A 17660-nucleotide genomic window follows, 5' to 3' on the forward strand; every position below is an offset into this window, starting at 1 on the left:
TAGGATGCAGCACCTTACAAACTATTTTATTTTTGTATATTACAGACATTTTGAAGCTGTCTATTGACTGAAAAAGTGGCCGTTGACTTTCTTGTATGTTCTTCTCACGAGCTCTACTTTTTACGAACATATTTCAGATTCAGTAATTTAAAAGAAATATTTATAGTGACTATTCAAAAGCGCTTAGCTTAAGCGTAATTGAAAAAAGTTTATTTGATTTTGACTTTTGACTATATTATATAATAACTGAGTCTTGTTTCATACTTGTTAAGATATTGGGTCTTGGGACACTTTTGAGTTATCCAATGCACGCGATACTAGCATAATATCTGCTCCTTTTTAACATATATTTTATATATCTTTGATTGAAACAGACCTGAAGCTAAAAAGTTAACAATCTAATAAAATAAGATACACAATAGTCAAACTGAACACTTAAACTGACTGGTTAAATGGTTATGCAAGAGAAGTTAAATATTTACGACATGTTAAATGTAAACTAGGTTAATTCTCTGACCGCATCTGGAGGACTTCAAACAGCGAACGGAAGGTAAATGATATGAGGTGCACGTATCGTCTTCTAAAGATTTTAATATTATGGTTGATGACTCAAAATAGTCGTTAGCATACCAGGGAGTCACTATCAAGTCTATTGTTTGTAATTAACGTGCTCATCATAACTGTCTTCATAAGACCACACAGCAAAAGTGAAAACTTTATCAAAGCGAGGCGATATGTAAGGTTTGTTTTTTAAAATAAAAACGTAAGAAATTAAATCTATTTTTAAAATAACTAAAACTCTATATAATATATTTCTTACAAAGGCTCTGATACTAATCAGCGGGACATAGTTCTTACGTATGTATTATGATCACCAGTCGGAAGACGTCGACTGCTGGACAAAGGCCCAAAGATCTCCACAACGATCGGTCCTGCGCTGCCCTCATCCAACGTATTACGGCAACCTTAACCAGATCATCGGTCCATCTTGTGGGATATTCGAGGACTCAGAGCGACCATGAGCTTTCTCATCAGGACTACAGTAAGCGACCACTACCGTAAGTCATCACTGGCAACAGACACTGGTTGAACACCTTCGTCTTCAGACACTGTGGTATTTGGGACGAGAAGATATTACGGAGCTTCCCGAACGTTGCCAATCCGAGTTGGATTGGACGAGTGATCTCTTTCGGGAAATTGGACCTGCATAACTGGAATGTTTGTCCAAGGTAGACGTACTCGTCAACAATTTCGAGAGTACGGTTCCAAATTGTTGCGGCAGTAAGTGCAACATGGACATTTGTCATGATCTTCGTCTTGTCCATGTTCATTTAAGTCATAATATACATTATACAGTGTCACAAATACATCCTATTCACATCCGTTATTTTATCTTTCAGTCTCTACCACACATTAGTAATGTAATGTTGAGAGATGTATTTCTCTAATGTCCCATTCTCATTTAAGTATATTAATTTTTTATAAATATTAAGATAACTAAGAATTTCTAAGTCAGAAAATATAGGTTCCGGATACGTAATCGACATAAATTGTATACTTAAACGTTCTCCGAAAAACGCTGCATCTTATGGTATAAGTATTATTCCGATTGGTTTAGTAGTTTTCGCAGTATAACTGAAGGAAAAAATGTAGGCTATAATTATGGCAGCAATAATAATGCGTAAGTATCCATAATATCCATACCAGCTGCCTAACAAGTGCGGTTTATGAGATACAGTCCATGGGCAGACAGAGTGTAGAATAGAGAGACTTAGTTATAAGACTTGAGAATTGGTTAAAAATTATTTAACCCAATATTTTTTGGTGTTGCCAGTAATCTTTAAAAGGTTATGAGCAATAGTCTGTATGACACTTGTTCGTGGAATTGCCCACTTTCTGTTACGTGTTTACGCACGAATTATACATTTAATGCACGAACGAGGTTTTCAATATATTCTACGTTATTTCTATATCGTATTTAGGGCTGCCAGCCGTAGCTTAAAATAGAGTATTGTTCTCTGTTTCATGTAGGTATACTTTATGAAGTATAACACTAATTATAGAGCACGTTAAAATACTCTTTGTACAAAAACTGATTTTTTCATGCCCAACGCCCATCAACATAACACAAAAAATAAAAAAGTACGCACGCAAGAATTTAAACTTCTTTGGTGTTTGTAGAAAAAATAATATTGTAAAAAAGTAGACATTAAATACAACTAATGAAAATATTATCATACCGCATAGTTTAGTTATTTTAGTGTGAAGTATGATACAAATGGTCTAGTTGACCAACTAACGTCAGGGTGTCGAATTTGGATGTCGGTGTTCGCGCGCATCGCAAAAATTCACTCTGATAGATTTTCCTTAAGGCTATGGTCTCGCGCTAGTAATGCGCCAAAACAGATATTATAAGGTACAACGAGTCAGTCAAAGTACAATCTAATGTAATACTAACCTCACTGTAATCAGAAATACTCTACTTCTTACAGAAAGGTTGGTAACCCTGATCATACCGCACACGTCGTGAAACGGAATGCATTTATTTTCATCTTGCGATATTTTTATACGATACAGAGTTTTGCTGAATTTTTATACAAAACAATGATGCGACTGTATTACTGAAACCTTTATATGCTAAAGTCTTACAATAATAACGCTTTAGTAAAATTTTATCAAAATTGCTTACCTACATTGACATACATACACATGACATTGATATCTCAATAACTACGAAGACTGGAGAAGTATTTAGTTACTTTAGATAATTTATATGTCTAGATAGACTCTCTTGCTGTTAGACAATCGATAAAAACAGGCCTGGAATATTAGTGTAGTGTGCATGACAAGTTACGTCTTACGCACGCGATTTGTATGATACTTTTTGTTGGTGTGCGTGCATTACTCAAAAAAGAGGTTAGTAATTGTAAACTCAATTTTATTCGACGTTTTCACAGCTGTCTAAAGGCCGTTCCCAATATTCTGTCTATCTCTTACTTGAGATAAAAATCGTAACTATCGTTGGATTTTCTGTCCCAATAAACTTATCTACGGTAACTCACCTTATCCGTACACGTTGTCTATCAATGCAAACGTATAGCTTACCAGCGATAGAAGTTCGTATGGAAATTGCAATTTGTCCGCGTCCCAATATAAGAATGACTTATCGGCTATATTGGGACAGCTTCAGATTATTGACAGCTAATTACTGACAGTAGAAGGTAGTAATTTATCTCTATCTGTAGATAGTATATTGGAAACGGCCGATAATCTATCTAGACGTATCAATGTTCTAAGGTATATACAATTACGTACCTAGTGTTTTATCCTTAACTAAACTAATTTCACATTTAAATATATACCAAGCTTTAAATTCTGAAATTAAATCAGCCAGAGGTCAAGTTAATGACCAACCTCTACTTATCTTGTGTCCCTGACATTCACATTTTAACAATTCCCTGTTACTCGTGTACTATAGTATTTTAATTCATTTTTAAGCTATATTGGGAAGCAATTTTTCTTAAGCTGTGATATTTTTAAGTCAACATCAAAAAATATTTAGACCCGACAGACGTTGTTCTGTACATAATAAATAAAATACTGTTTTTTATTAAATTTTCAATAATATTTCTTAACACCAAGAATTATTTCGTAAAAAATGCTCCATGTTGTTGTAATGAAATTGTTTCACAGCAGAACTGTGAATCCGTATGTCAATAAATTCTCTCATAGAAAAATATGTCCGTACAAATCAAATATGGGACCCAAATTGAAATAAAAACTATTCTATCTCTCAAGTTGGACTAAACTGCACTCCATGAAGTAATCCCCATTAAAAATCCGTTCATTAGTTTAGGAGTCCATCGCGGACAAAGAACGTGACACGTTATTTATAAATTTAAATCATTTTTAAGGTATATTGGGAAGCATTTATCTTAAGCTGTGATATTTGTCAACGTCAAAAATATTTATTAATTTACTTCAATAATTTGCACTTATTTAAGTATACGTAAATTTTACTTACGTAAGTTTACTGTTACAATTCCTAACTATAAACTTACTAGATGACCCGACAGTCGTTGTGCTCTAAAATAAATATAAGTAAAATATTATTTTAGTATGAATTTGTCAATAATATTTCAAAACATCAAGAATTATTTCGTCAAAAAAGCTCCATGTTGTTATAATGAAATTGTTTCACAAAGGAACTGGCAAGCCGTAAATTCTCTGATAGAAAGTATTATATCCTAACAAAACAAATATTGGATTATGAGTTCCAATTCGAAATAAAAACTATCCTATTTCTCAAGTTGGATTAAACTTCACTCCATAAAGTAATCCCCAATAAAATCCGTTCGTTTAGGAGTTCACTGGGAACAAATATCAGGACACTGGATTTATATAATATATTAAGATATGTTCTGCCACCACTTCGTAAAAGTTGAGCTTGGAAATGGCAAGAAACTTATGGCCACTAGTTAAGTGAACAAATCTTTACAACATAAGTTTCTAGGACACATCAGGTCATGGGTACCCACCTTAAAATGACTTCTTAATCTATCTAGAACGGATGCTATGTTGAGGATTAAAAGAGGGAACGTACTCCACATTCAACGATCGCTTCAAAGCGTTCTTTGGTCTGTTGCCTTCAACTTTACCAGTGGAAGGCTCCTTTGCAAAGGATGCCGGCTAGGTTATGGGTACCACAACGGCGCCTATTTCTGCCGTGAAGCAGTAATGTGTAAACATTATTGTGTTTCGGTCTGAAGGGCACCGTAGCTAGTGTTATTACTGGGCAAATGAGACTTAACATCTTAAGTCTCAAGGTGACGAGCTCAATTGTAGTGCAAACTCAGAATTATTGGGTTTTTCAAGAATCCTGAGCGGCACTTACCACTACTGTTGAACGTCCTGCTCGTCTTGTACCATATCATTATAAAAAAAATGGCTTAGCTAACATATTTTTCACTGATGTAATATTCTAAAATACAACAATGGAAATACGAAGTTAAAACTGATATGTTCGTATTTGTAATGTTATTGAGTTGTATTCAAAGGGCCCCAGTTCAGTTAAAGTAGGATAGCAGCTGTTGATAAGACAATAAACGGATTTGATGAATGTTTACCGCGAAATACGTTATCTGACATGCCCTTTAAGTTCTATTGTATTCCTTTGTTCATTTTGTTTGTTTAACTTATTTTGCTAGCCGATAAATCACAAACTGAGCAGAAGTATAACCGGAAACCAGCAGCTCCTTACTACAAAAGCTTTTGTGAACCGTGATCCCTGATCTCATCACTTCAGCCGGAAGACGTCCACTGCTGGACAAAGGCCTCCCCAAAAGGTCGCCATGACGATCGGTCCTGCGCTGCCCTCATTCAACGTACTCCGGCGATCTTGATCAGATCGTTGGTCAATGTTGTCGCCATTCGAGGAGTTTACTACCCCAACGGCTATCTGTCCGTCGAGCTATGTGCACTGCCACTTGAGTTTCGCAACCATGTGGGCTATGTCGGTAACTTTGGTTCTCGTACAGACCACGATTTGTGATTCGACAGTTCTCTCCATTGCCCTCTGAGTGACAATGATCTTCCTTATAAGGCCCATAGTTAGCGAGCACGTCTGCGTTCCGTTCGTCATCTCTGGCAACACATATTATAATATTGATTAAACCTTATCTTTTTTTTCTTTATTGATTTAGGGGCTTTTATACGTATGTACATGTCAGCCCCATTATAATCTAAGTACATTATTAAAAAGACAAAAGAAAAACAAATTTCTTAACTTAACAAACTAAAAAAAAAAAAAAAAAACAAAAGCAAGTTATATCTATGGTGTTCAAACAATAAGACTTATGGGATTAAAAGTTCGTCTTCAGTCACTGTGGTATTTTGGACCTGGTCTAGTCACAATTAATTGACTAGTTCGTCTAAATGGGAAACGCACCGGCGCGGGCGAAGTGGTGACTCACATACAAATATCTGATTTAGGTATCTGTAAAGCTGATACCAAAGCCGTTTGTTATTATCATTATGATCTATTGTGCCCCCTGCTTGCGCTAGTGCGCCTACCCCCAACTCAAAAGTTAAGGAGGAGAATCGAGGCTACTAGCTAGGGAACGTGTTACTGTGCCGAGATTTAAATTATATCCTTGAGATCTTATATATTTAAAAGGCGTAGGATCCTCAGAGGGTTTAGGCAGGGCACGTCGTCTTCTACAAGTGAAGGTATTTTAAGACACCCCAGCCTGATTCTGGCAATGGCTTCGCAATCCAGAAGGATGTCTTCAACGGCTTCGCAGCAGAATCTGCACAGGTTTGATTCTGGCTAGGTGCCCATTCAGCTTGCAATGGCCGGATAGGAACCCCGTTAGCCGTTTAAGTTCTGCTACAAATAATTACATTTGTTTTAATTAATTGGAATGGATAATGCAATAATGTCTAAATAACAGAAAGAATTATAGTACCTTAATGATTTGGTTAATGTGTGATTGGCCACCAGAATCCATATAACTCATTTGTCATTGTCAGCTTCAACAAATTTCAGTTATCATACTATTGTAATAATAAATTCAACGAGCTTCTTGTATGTATCTTCTCAAGTGCTCTACTTTTTCCGAACATATGGTTGATTCAGTAATTTAATAGAAATCTTTATAGTGGCGATTCAGAAGTGCTTTTTTAAGCGTAATTGAATAATGAGTATTTGACTTTGAACAGCGGACTGGTCTACCGGTCGATGTTACAAGGACATCAGGATCTATCGTTTCTATACTGTTACAGTCGCCACGCCAGCTGCCAAAAATGTCAACTGCCAGGCAAATGTCTTTCTAAATATTCAAGCTTTTCTGGAGTCAAATATTCGTCTCTCTCACTCATCGTAATTACAAGACTCCTGGTTGTATGACGCTGGTTGCTTGGTGCGGTGAAGGTTACGTCAGTACAGTCTGGCTCCATCTTATCAGTTCAACTGCTGCATCGATTGCTGACGATGGCAAACGCTGCAGGTACCTTACAAATGTCTCTACTATCTGTGCCTTTCAATAGAACTTTTGGAAACCGTTAGAGACACACAGTTTTTGGACACAGCTACTTCCATAGTAGGCTGATCCCGATCCAATGCGGGAATTCTGACAGTATTTATCACCACACTTGTACAATAAACATGTCTTGTAAATATATGAATGTCTGAAATATAAAAACGGTATGGATTGGAATTTGTTAAAATTCGGCAAGTTGCCAGCACATAAAAACTGTTGCACCGACAAATATTTTAGTTCGAATATAATACTTCGATTTAAGACATTTCCGGAATATTCTAGATTTTGGTTAGATTATTAGAATAGTTTATTATTAATTATTATTGTTTTCCTTTGAAACTCGACATGTGACTATGTTTGTCAGTAAAAATTTAAGCTTAAGTGATCCCTCAGTCAAGCGATGTATCAGTTAGAAATTAATTTGCTTCACTTTGGAGAACTCCTTTGCAAATATATTTGCCAGTGGGAGGCTCCTTTGCACAGGATGCCGGCTAGATTATGGGTACCACGACGGCGCCTATTTCTGCCGTGAAGCAGTAATGTGTGAGCATTAATGTGTTTCGCTATGAAAGGCGCCGTAGTTAGTGAAATAACTGTGCAAATGAGAATTAACATCTTATGTCTCAAGGTGACGAGCGAAATTGTTGTGCCGATCAGAGTTTTTGGGGTTTTCAAGAATCCTGAGCAGCACTGCATTGTAATGGGCAGGGCGTATCAATTCGTCAACGTCCTGCTAGTCTCGTCCCTTATTGCCTTAAAAAAATATTATAACCGTCTAGCTGTGAAAAACAATAGGCAGTTGTAGAGGCTGTCGATAGAAGTGTAAACTTAGATCTATTAGTAAGTATTCAAATTTGAAATTTCATTATGTTTAAAAACAACTATTGAATTTTTAATTTATTTTTAAAATTTATTTTGAATAATATATTAAACAAACAAAAATACAATTTCAACAATGCACAGTAAATACACATTGAACTTTTCACTAAATCTATTCAATTTGAGTATAAGATACACACAACACTAATGTAATCGAACCGACTTAAATTAAAAAAAAACACCACTTTTATGATGCCAATCGAAAGAATGGCCAAAAACTAATAACTCTTCTTAAGTAACATAGTATTTTAAAAGAAAGGAACAACGTAAAATGAATGTTTCCTACTTGGATTGGTACGAATGGACCGATTAGATGGCCGGCCAGATCCCCGGACCTTACACCGTTAGATTTCTTCTTTTGGGGATACGTGAAAGATATGCTATACAAAAAGCGATACGAGAACGTGGGCGAGTTACACACAGAATTGTGCCGTATCACATCGAGTATTCACCATAAAATTATAAGAAAATCAACAGGCAGAGGTCTCATTAAAAGATTGGCGATTTGGGTAAGACAAGAGGGATCACATTTTGAGCATTTAATTAATTAATTTACAAAAAAATACCCACTTAATTGACTACTTTCTTTTAAAATACTATGTTACTTAAAAAGAGTTATTAGTTTTTGGCTATTCTTTCGATTGGCATCATAAAAGTGGTGTTTTTTTTTTAATTTAAGTCGGTTCGATTCCCAGACGAAGCAAGTAATTTTTAGAAAATCTTTGAATGCAGAATTACTAACTTTTAAAAATAACATAAAGTCTTCTTTCAGTAAAAAAGCCTATCTTCGATATTTAAGGCACTTTCCCTTCATGTCCCATAAGTTTGGGACAACCTGTATATGAGGCAAAGTGATATACTTAGACACCAGACAATTCCGAAAATTTTGAATAGGGCCTACCTTTAGCGGCGGAATGTAATCGACTTTGAAACGGACGAAATCACTGTATTGTTGTTCTATAACTAAACTGCAGTGTGTGACTTTTTTGCTTTGCCTTATCATAAATTTTGTAATGAATAGCATTAAATACGTGTTACACGTAAGTGTGTTGTAACGTCTTTTATAACGCGATCAGTGCTGTGTATAAATATTTGTGTATAAATAGGGCATTGGGTTAATGTATCGAGTCAACAAAAGTGTGACATTATCAAATAACATGCGGGCTCAAGTGTTTCTATTCTGTTTCCTAGTTTCTGTATTTGAGGTAAGTGCTGTAAATTTTCTTAAGGCTGTGTTGCACCAACTAACTTTAGCAATAACAAACCTGCCAGTGGGAGGCTCCTTTGTACAGGATGCCGGCTAGATTATGGGTACCACAACGGCGCCTATTTCTGCCGTGAAGCAGTAATGTGTAAGCATTGCTGTGTTTCGGTCTGAAAGGCGCTGTAGCTAGTGAAATTACTGGGAAAATGAGACTTAACATCTTATGTCTCAAGGTGACGAGTGCAGTTGTAATGCCGCTCAGAATTGTTGGGGGTTTTCAAGAACCTTGATCGGCACTCCATTGTATGCAGGGTGTATCAATTAACTTAGCTGAACGTCCTGCTCGTCTCGTCCTTTATTTTCATGAAAAATAACTGTTAAACTACCGATTAAGCAAAAAATGCGTTGCAGCATTTGACAATTTTTAGATGACGACATAACTTTTAACTGTCAACCGTAACTGTCCAATCTTCGCCGGTCAAAGCTATCGCTAAATGTTAAATAGCTAAATAGTGACCTGTCAAAAGTTTCAATTAAATATTCGATACTGACTTGATATATCACTTTTTAACTTTAACTATGCCAAGGAATACGATGGTGCAACACATTCCGCAGTCTATGTTCAAGTTAGCGTTAAAAGCCATAAAAAGAATTTATTTTTTCAAAATTGATGCCTATAGAATTCTTTTTGATGTCATTTCTAATATAGGAACTAGATACTAATACCGCTTCGGAAACAAATGGCGCTTGAAGCGAGAAGAAGCGGCGCAAGAAACTCTCCCAGACATTAAATTTTTAGTTGTTATGACTTTAGCCTTAACTACGAGTATAACAGCTAATATGATGCATTCCAGCCTTACGTTCATCCATTGACTTAGAAATATATTAGCGTATAGACCATCTGACAGCCCGATCCACGTGCGTGAGCAATTACATTAATTTTAAATGTGTGCGTTAGTTAGTGGTTTAATATTCAAAATACAAAGGAGCGAATTCCAAGCGTGTCTGATTGTTTACGACTTATCAATCAAAATCAGTTACAGTAACATAATATAATCGCTTACCATTTCTATCTTGCTGTATTTCCGTTAAAGATATACCCCCTTATTCATAATGGTCCGCTAACTTTAAACAGCCGCTTAGGAGTGATTCTTCTCATTCTGACTCAGGTCAATAGAAGAAGACAGAGTGAGAATTAGCAATGCATTAAGTTAGCAGACTATTATGAATAAGGGGGTTAGTATATTGTCAATCTATGGTTTCATTTATGTTCATTTTTTGCATGAAAATAACGGACGCGATGCAGGACGTTCTGCTGATAGTAATTGATGCGCCCTGCCCATTACAATGCAGTGCCGCTCAGGATTCTTTAAAAACCCAGCAATTCTGAGCGGCACTACAATTGCGCTCGTCAACTTGAGACAAGATGTTAAGTGTCTCATTAGCCTAGTAATTGCACTAGCTACGGCGCCCTTCAGACCGATATACAGTAATGTTTACCCATTACTGCTTCACGGCAGAAATAGCCGCCGTTGTGGTAACCATAATCTACCCGGCTTCCTGTGCAAAGGAACTTCCTACTGGTATACTGGTATTCATTTACCATTGGTGGTGTACCTTACAAGCGTGCACAAGAGAGGATTATTTTTTGAGCCAAAGTTTAAAATACTCTGGTAGGTACGCCACGCCAATAAGATAATATTTAAATCTTAATATATATAAATCACTTATGATTGCGAAACTGAAGTGGCAGTGGGCAGGGCACATAGTTCGACGTACCGGAAGACGTAGTGTTGGTAGGCCCCCCACTAGATGGACCTACGATCTCGTCAAGATCGCCAAAATACGTTGGATGAGGGCAGCGTAGGATCGGTCGTCGTGGAAATCTTGGGAGATGCCTTTGTCCAGCAGTGGACGTCTTCCGGCTGATGATGATGATATATAAATCCGGTGTCGTGATGTTTCTTTCCGGTGAAATCCTAAACTAATGAATGGATTTAATTGGGGATTGCTTCATGGAGTGCAGTTTAGTACAACTTGAGAGATAGGATAGTTTTTATTTCGATTTGGAACCCATAATTATTTTTATTTCCAATATTTGTTTTGTATGGATATATTTTCTATGAGAGAATTTATTGGCTGTACTGCTGTGAAATAATTTAATCACAACAGGCAGCATATTTTACGAAATAATTATTGATGTTATGAGATATTATTGTCATATTCATAAAAACAGTATTTTATTTATTATGTAACAACGTCTGTCGGGTCAGCTAGAATAATATTATATAAAGTCAATTCTTGTATGGCAAATAATTGGCGAATGCAGCAATGTTTTAAGTAGTTCCCAACTGTGCTAACACTACTCAAGCAAAATCATGTCATAGTTTTCATTTGGATAAAAACGTTTAATTGATGTCACATTTAAATAATTATGTATTACTTAACGTACATATACATATTTGCCATATATATATTTTTTAAATATTTAATTTATATATTTTAAAACGAACTCTCTAGTCAAAAATATTTTATACTTAAAGTTCGCCTGCTATTTAAGTAAACCAATTTTTAATTTTTGTATATTTTTTTTTTAATTTATACATCTAGATAAACTATGATCGCTGTGAAAATGTTGAAAAAAATTTTGTTTAGAACTAACCTCTATTTTGAGTAATTCACGCACACTAACACAAAGTGTCATACAAATGGCGAGCGTAAGACGTAGCTTGTCACGCACACTAAACTAATATTCCTGGCCTGTTTTTATTGGTTGTTTAACAGCAAGAGACTCTATTTAGACGTATAAATTATCTAAGCCAGTACAAAACTATTAAATTGTAAAATTGTTTTAAATAAGTCATTGTTTACAGGAAACTATAGCTCAAACTTATGGACTTACACCAACAAATTACTTTGATATGGCACGAATAAACAGACTCTATGATACTCCGCTACGAGAACCGTTATATTATGGCATGCCAGAATACCCCAGACAACTTGCCAGAGAGACTTTCTTTGATACGGCCTGTATGCAACAGGGATTTACAAGCCAATTGACAATGGAAGCCATCTCACAGTTACCTAGACCGAAATTTATGATTTCATCTGATAATTTAGTAATTAACGGAGTTGTATCTGTAATGGGTTCAATGCCGTTCCTTGGAACAGTTGATGTTCAAGGCGAACTGCCAATGTTTGGCATGGGGTCGGTCCAATATGGGTCTGGCGAAGCAGAGGTTGGCGTGAGCAGAGAAATTCCAGTATCTGACAGAATCTACTACAACAATGGACCATATGGACCTATGGCACATTATTAAAACATATGAGTTTATAAAATATCTGTGTAGAAAGTCAATTAAAAATAAAAAATAAAATATCACAACATTAAAGACTTCACGAATGTCATAATTTTGTTATTTAATAAGTAAAATGTGTATTTTCGATGTTGAAATAAAATACTGAATACAAAATAGAGTTTTATTATGATCAGATTGTTACTTACATTAAACATAATCTCAATTGAGTAACATAATTTAATATGAAAATCATATATGCAGACCTAGTATTATTTTACAAGTTATAACACGAATATTGACTTGATATATATCTAATCTATCGGCCACTCCCAATATTCAGTCTATCTTTTACTTGAGATAAAAATCGTAACTATTGTTGACTTTTCTGTCCCAATAAACTTATCGACGGCAACTCACCTTATCCGTACACACTGTCTGTTAATTTGACGACGTATAGCTTACCAGCGATAGAAGTTTGTATGGAAATTGCAATTCACGCGTACCATTATAAGGCGATAAGAATGACTAATCGGGTATATTGGAACAGCTTCAGATTATTGACAGCTAATTACTGACAGTAGAAGGTAGTAATTTATCTCTATCTGTAGATAGTATATTGGGAACGGCCGTTACTCAATATTCATCATTAAAATCGAATATACTAAATAATGAGAGAATTCTTCAGAAAAATTTCCTGCAGTATGAGTAAGCTTCGAGCAACTTTTTTGTATAATAATCTCATAGAATAAATTTTTTGAGTACTTAAATCAAAATATATTTGTTTAATAACAGTAGCCATCATTTTGATAGCACCACTCTGGCTCCACCGAGTCCGCTTGTATACCCAGTCTGACAAGACGCTCCCTAGAAATAAAAAAATAAAAACAATTAAAAACATATTACCCATTTGAAATGAAATAAATCTAAATTTATTTATTCATTGCGTGAAGGGCGCTGGTGTAGGACGCGACTTGCATCGACACTCTGCCTCCTTCTCATGTCCAAGTTACGTCAGTTGGTGTTGAGGCTGCTGCTTCGACTGTTGAAGACAGCAAGCGTCGCAAATATGTTGGTCTCAGTGAGTCATACATCTTTGTGCCGTTTGGTGTCGAGACACTTCGCCCGAGGGGCCCAGAGAATATACAAAGTATTCGCGCCTCAATAAGGCTACTGGAAACCCAAGCGCTGGCAGCTATTTCGGTCAACTGCTCAGCCTAGCTATCCAACGCGGAAATGCTGCCAGTATTCTTGGTACGCTTCCACGTAATGATAGTTTTAATTTTATATAATCGTAGTATTGTAAATATAAGTTATAAGGTTTTGTTTGAATAAAGGATAGATCTTAATTCATTTGTACGAAAATGAAAGTCAAGTTTGATGCCATATTGTATAAACATAATATACCTATTTAGAAGAAACTAAAAACTTAACCAACTAAATAACCACTAAACGACCTTCAAGGCTAGATGATGCTCCCAAACTTAAAGGTCGGCAACGCATCTACGTGCTACGGATGTTAATGGGTTGCCTTACTACTTTTTATTGCGTGAGCCTCTTGCCCGTTTGCTCCCTGTTATATAAAAAAGTGCGTTTTTTGTCCAAAAGTCGAAGGCTTGATCATTTAACTTGGTCCTTTTGCCTTAGAGCTACTCTGGAGTCAGGCATCAGATATAAAAAAATTGCGACATGCAACCCTTTCTCACACGGTTGCACAGTCATGTGACTTCTCCGTCTGTTGGTAATAATATTGAGATATGACAATAAGGGACGAGACGAACAGGACGTTCAGCTGATGGTAATTGATACGCCCTGCCCATTACAATGCAGTGCCGCTCAGGATTCTTGAAAAACCCAATCTTCTGAGCGGCACTACAATTGCGCTCGTCTCCTTGACACATAAGATGTTAAGTTTCCTCATTTGCCAAGTAATTTCACTAGCCGACATCCTGTACAAAGGAGCCTCCCACTGGTGACTAGCTACCTGACTGCCAGCATACGTCGCTCAGCGCTGCGCCAGTTTTCGCGAGGTTCTGCCCACAGTCGCTCTGCCATGGCGGCGGCACGCGGCCACAGTCGACTCTCAGCAGTAGATGAATCAGTTTGCTCGGACCACAAAGCAGCTTCACCACCTTATTTATAATATATTTATTTAATAAAATATATATGATTGTCAAGATAGACGAAACACGAACGAAATAACTAAGAAATTGCAATTCACGCGTCCCAACATGAGGTGATAAGAATGACTTATCGGGTATATTGGAATAGCTTCAGATTCTATATAGCTAATTTATTTATTCAGAAACCCAACAATCGCACACTAATACATAAATTACTTACAAAACTAAAAAAAAAAATATATATCTAAGTGTACAGATGACTTACAGGGTTACACATCTTTCATTATCTGTTACCTTCCCGAGCATACTATACAACTTGTTTAAAGTTAAATATTATTAGTAAGATTACAGTTTATCTAAATATTATGTTAAAATTAAAATTAAGCCCAATACAAAACAACAGCATTTACTTCTTATAAATTTTAGTACATTTATTTATAAATATTGTAAACCCATCTGCACCAATGTCCAAGTCTGGTATTTTATTTAGGTACTCATTATATTCTCTTGCAATTCGCTCGATTGGACAATGTTTACCCAGGTTTGTATTTACTTTCATTAGTGCAAAAAACGGACGTACTGACAGTAGAAGTTAGTAATTTATCTCTATCTGTAGATAGTACATTGGGAACGACCGTAAGAAAAAAGCAATTGTATGAAACGTGTAGTCATTGATAGATTGACAGATGACGGCTATAATCTTGTACAAAACGGAGATAGCCGAAATCCACTACGGCCGACGGCCTTTCAATAACGTATATCTAATTACGGATAAATTGCTGTAACCGTTTAAGGCAAAGAGTAAGCAGAAACCACGCAAACATGGTGTTTTTAGACAAGTTTTGTGGTGAAAGTATAGCATTTCGAGCTATGATCACTTACTTAATCCTGTCATACATATCCTTAAGTCTTATTTGAAGGTTGCTAATGCTTGCTGTTGGTCATAGTTAACACTGCCGAGCCTTTTGAACTAACTAACAATTTTCTTTTAAGTTAAACAAGTTTTTTGGCATGGCGTGACGCATTTTTTGGTACTTCTCTCAAAAAAGTTATTGTTTTAGCTTGTACTTTTTTGTGTAGGTTCATTTATTCAGATTAGTAGTGAATAACGAGGATTGTAAGCATATAAACTGTTTTCCACGCAAGAATTTTGAAAATATTGCCTGCATTTTAATATTGTTATTAGTTACAGTCCAATGCAATCTGTCGAGAGGTTATTGAAATATAAGTAAGCGTAAAAGGATAGATTTGTCTACCTCTAGTAAATTAAACTAAGGATAGAGAGGTTCTGTTCGCATTCTAACTTAGCCGGATTATTCTTTGTTGCCATAATATTATTGTACTTACTATTTCAAACTTATGTCGCATCACTGTACGTTTCATACTAAACTAAATTTCAATTTTTACTGAGTCTTACATCCTCTTTGTCAGTCTTTATTTGTTTTTATAATATTATTAAGTATAATGTTAGCTATATTTATGACGTGCAAATTATACAAAATACACATAATAAAGCCTAAATATTTTCACATAATTACTTATAACATCAATTTAATTCAAATATTCAACTATTGTATTTATAATATTTATAAAAATTGTGTAAATTTAAAGTGAATCTTTTATTACATCGTCTCAAACTTTTTCGTCTGTGTGTTGCATGTCGCGTGACGGGCGGCGCTTATAGTTCGCAACAGCTGACCGTGTAGTGTACAGACTATTACTCATTTGTGCCAGTGCTCCACACTATTTTGTCTATAATGTGAAAAAATGTTTCAATTTTACCGTGGTTTCAGAAAACCACACAATCATTTTTATTTTTTAGTAACACGAGTTGTTAAAATTTACAAAGAATTCTTATAAGACTGTAACTTAACACTTATTACAGCGAAAATTTATTTACACCGCTTCTGGTATCATACCCTAAAATACAGGACATTTTGCAATTTTCAAAATTGTCTCTAATCCTTTTATATCAATTCCATTTTGTTTTGGAAGCGTATAGGAAAATATATCGCTTAGGAAAGACCTGCTTACCTAGAATAAGATCCTGGTATTGTTGCGCCATGTCCCGAGGACTGTTCTCGTAAACCTTCTGCCAGCCGATGTATGGAGCGCACCAGTTGTTACCTTCAATCGAATTATAAGTAAAAACACGAGATCTTTTAGGCCTCCCACAGGAAGCGTTGCTATGGCAGCATTTAGCCTGAATCCTGTGATCACTTTAGTCATGTAGGTCAAAGAAATGACACTTCTGAATGTCAAGAGTTTTCTTTTGTTTTTATATCTACCGCCACTTCAGAAAAGCTTAATGAGAAGAAGTGGCACGAAACTTATTGTGACTCTTTTAAATCAATATTTACAGCTTAATCTACTTACAAATTATTTCAGTTACAATTTAAGTAAAGTGATGCAACAAAAATAATACTCAACGCCTTAGACGAGTAAGTCCAAAACAGTTAATGTAAATTAATACGTAAAAACAAGAATTAATGACAATTTGTTATGTTTTTAAAGTGATTACTCACACTTCTGGGATTAATACACAAATAAAATTTGAAAACAAAATTTTATGAACGATGCGGGAATGCCACAACCTGAGAGTTGTACAAAGCATACAAGATTTTATGACGATTCGTCACTCGAACGGTTAGCTCAGTCGATAGAGCACTCGCACGGAGAGGTCTTGGGTTCGAGTTCCGCATCGTTCATAAAACTTTTTTCAAATTTTAAGTTATTGAGTTAATTTTGTGTGTACATCGGGTAGGTCTGAGAATCGGCCAACATCTATTTTTCATACCCCTAAATGATAATAGCCCCTGATAACCCATATCTTTTTTACTTTTTTGGCAAGATTTTCGCTCTTCTACGATCCACATCTATTTTTGTATTACGATTTTTATATTATTCTATTCCATCCACAAATCCGCTATAGGGTTGCAAGATGGCAATCGAATACAATAATAATTGTAGTAGGTACGATATATTTGGTAGGTCTGAGAATCGGTTGCTTCTATTTTTTATACCCCAAAAATATTAATTATTGAATATTTTTGTAATTACTTTATATGGCAATACAACGTTTGCTGGGTCAGCTGCAGTATACTTATATTAAGATATA

General features: G+C 35.6%; 2 protein-coding genes across 3 annotated transcripts in view; one reads left to right on the forward strand and one right to left on the reverse strand.

The window, feature by feature from the left end:
• The window catches only part of LOC126971817 (transmembrane protein 50A), a 46897-nt gene extending 34596 nt beyond the window's left edge, over nucleotides 1-12301 (forward strand). Inside the window, exon 5 of the mRNA XM_050818251.1 lies at nucleotides 11997-12301. The gene's annotated coding sequence lies outside the window, so the exon portion shown is untranslated. The remainder of the gene's footprint in view (nucleotides 1-11996) is intronic.
• Nucleotides 12302-12589: 288 nt separating this feature from the next.
• Nucleotides 12590-17660, reverse strand: part of LOC126971773 (chitooligosaccharidolytic beta-N-acetylglucosaminidase) — a 53363-nt gene continuing 48292 nt past the window's right edge. For both annotated transcript variants that reach the window (XM_050818171.1, XM_050818170.1), the window contains exons 14-16: nucleotides 16577-16664; nucleotides 14404-14551; nucleotides 12590-13286 (exon numbers count right to left, since the gene is read on the reverse strand). In XM_050818171.1, the coding sequence (XP_050674128.1) occupies nucleotides 13205-13286; nucleotides 14404-14551; nucleotides 16577-16664 (318 nt within the window). In that variant the 3' untranslated portion in view covers nucleotides 12590-13204. The remainder of the gene's footprint in view (nucleotides 13287-14403; nucleotides 14552-16576; nucleotides 16665-17660) is intronic.

This window comes from Leptidea sinapis, chromosome 24 (assembly GCF_905404315.1).
Source record: "Leptidea sinapis chromosome 24, ilLepSina1.1, whole genome shotgun sequence".
NCBI classification, from domain to species: domain Eukaryota; kingdom Metazoa; phylum Arthropoda; class Insecta; order Lepidoptera; family Pieridae; genus Leptidea; species Leptidea sinapis.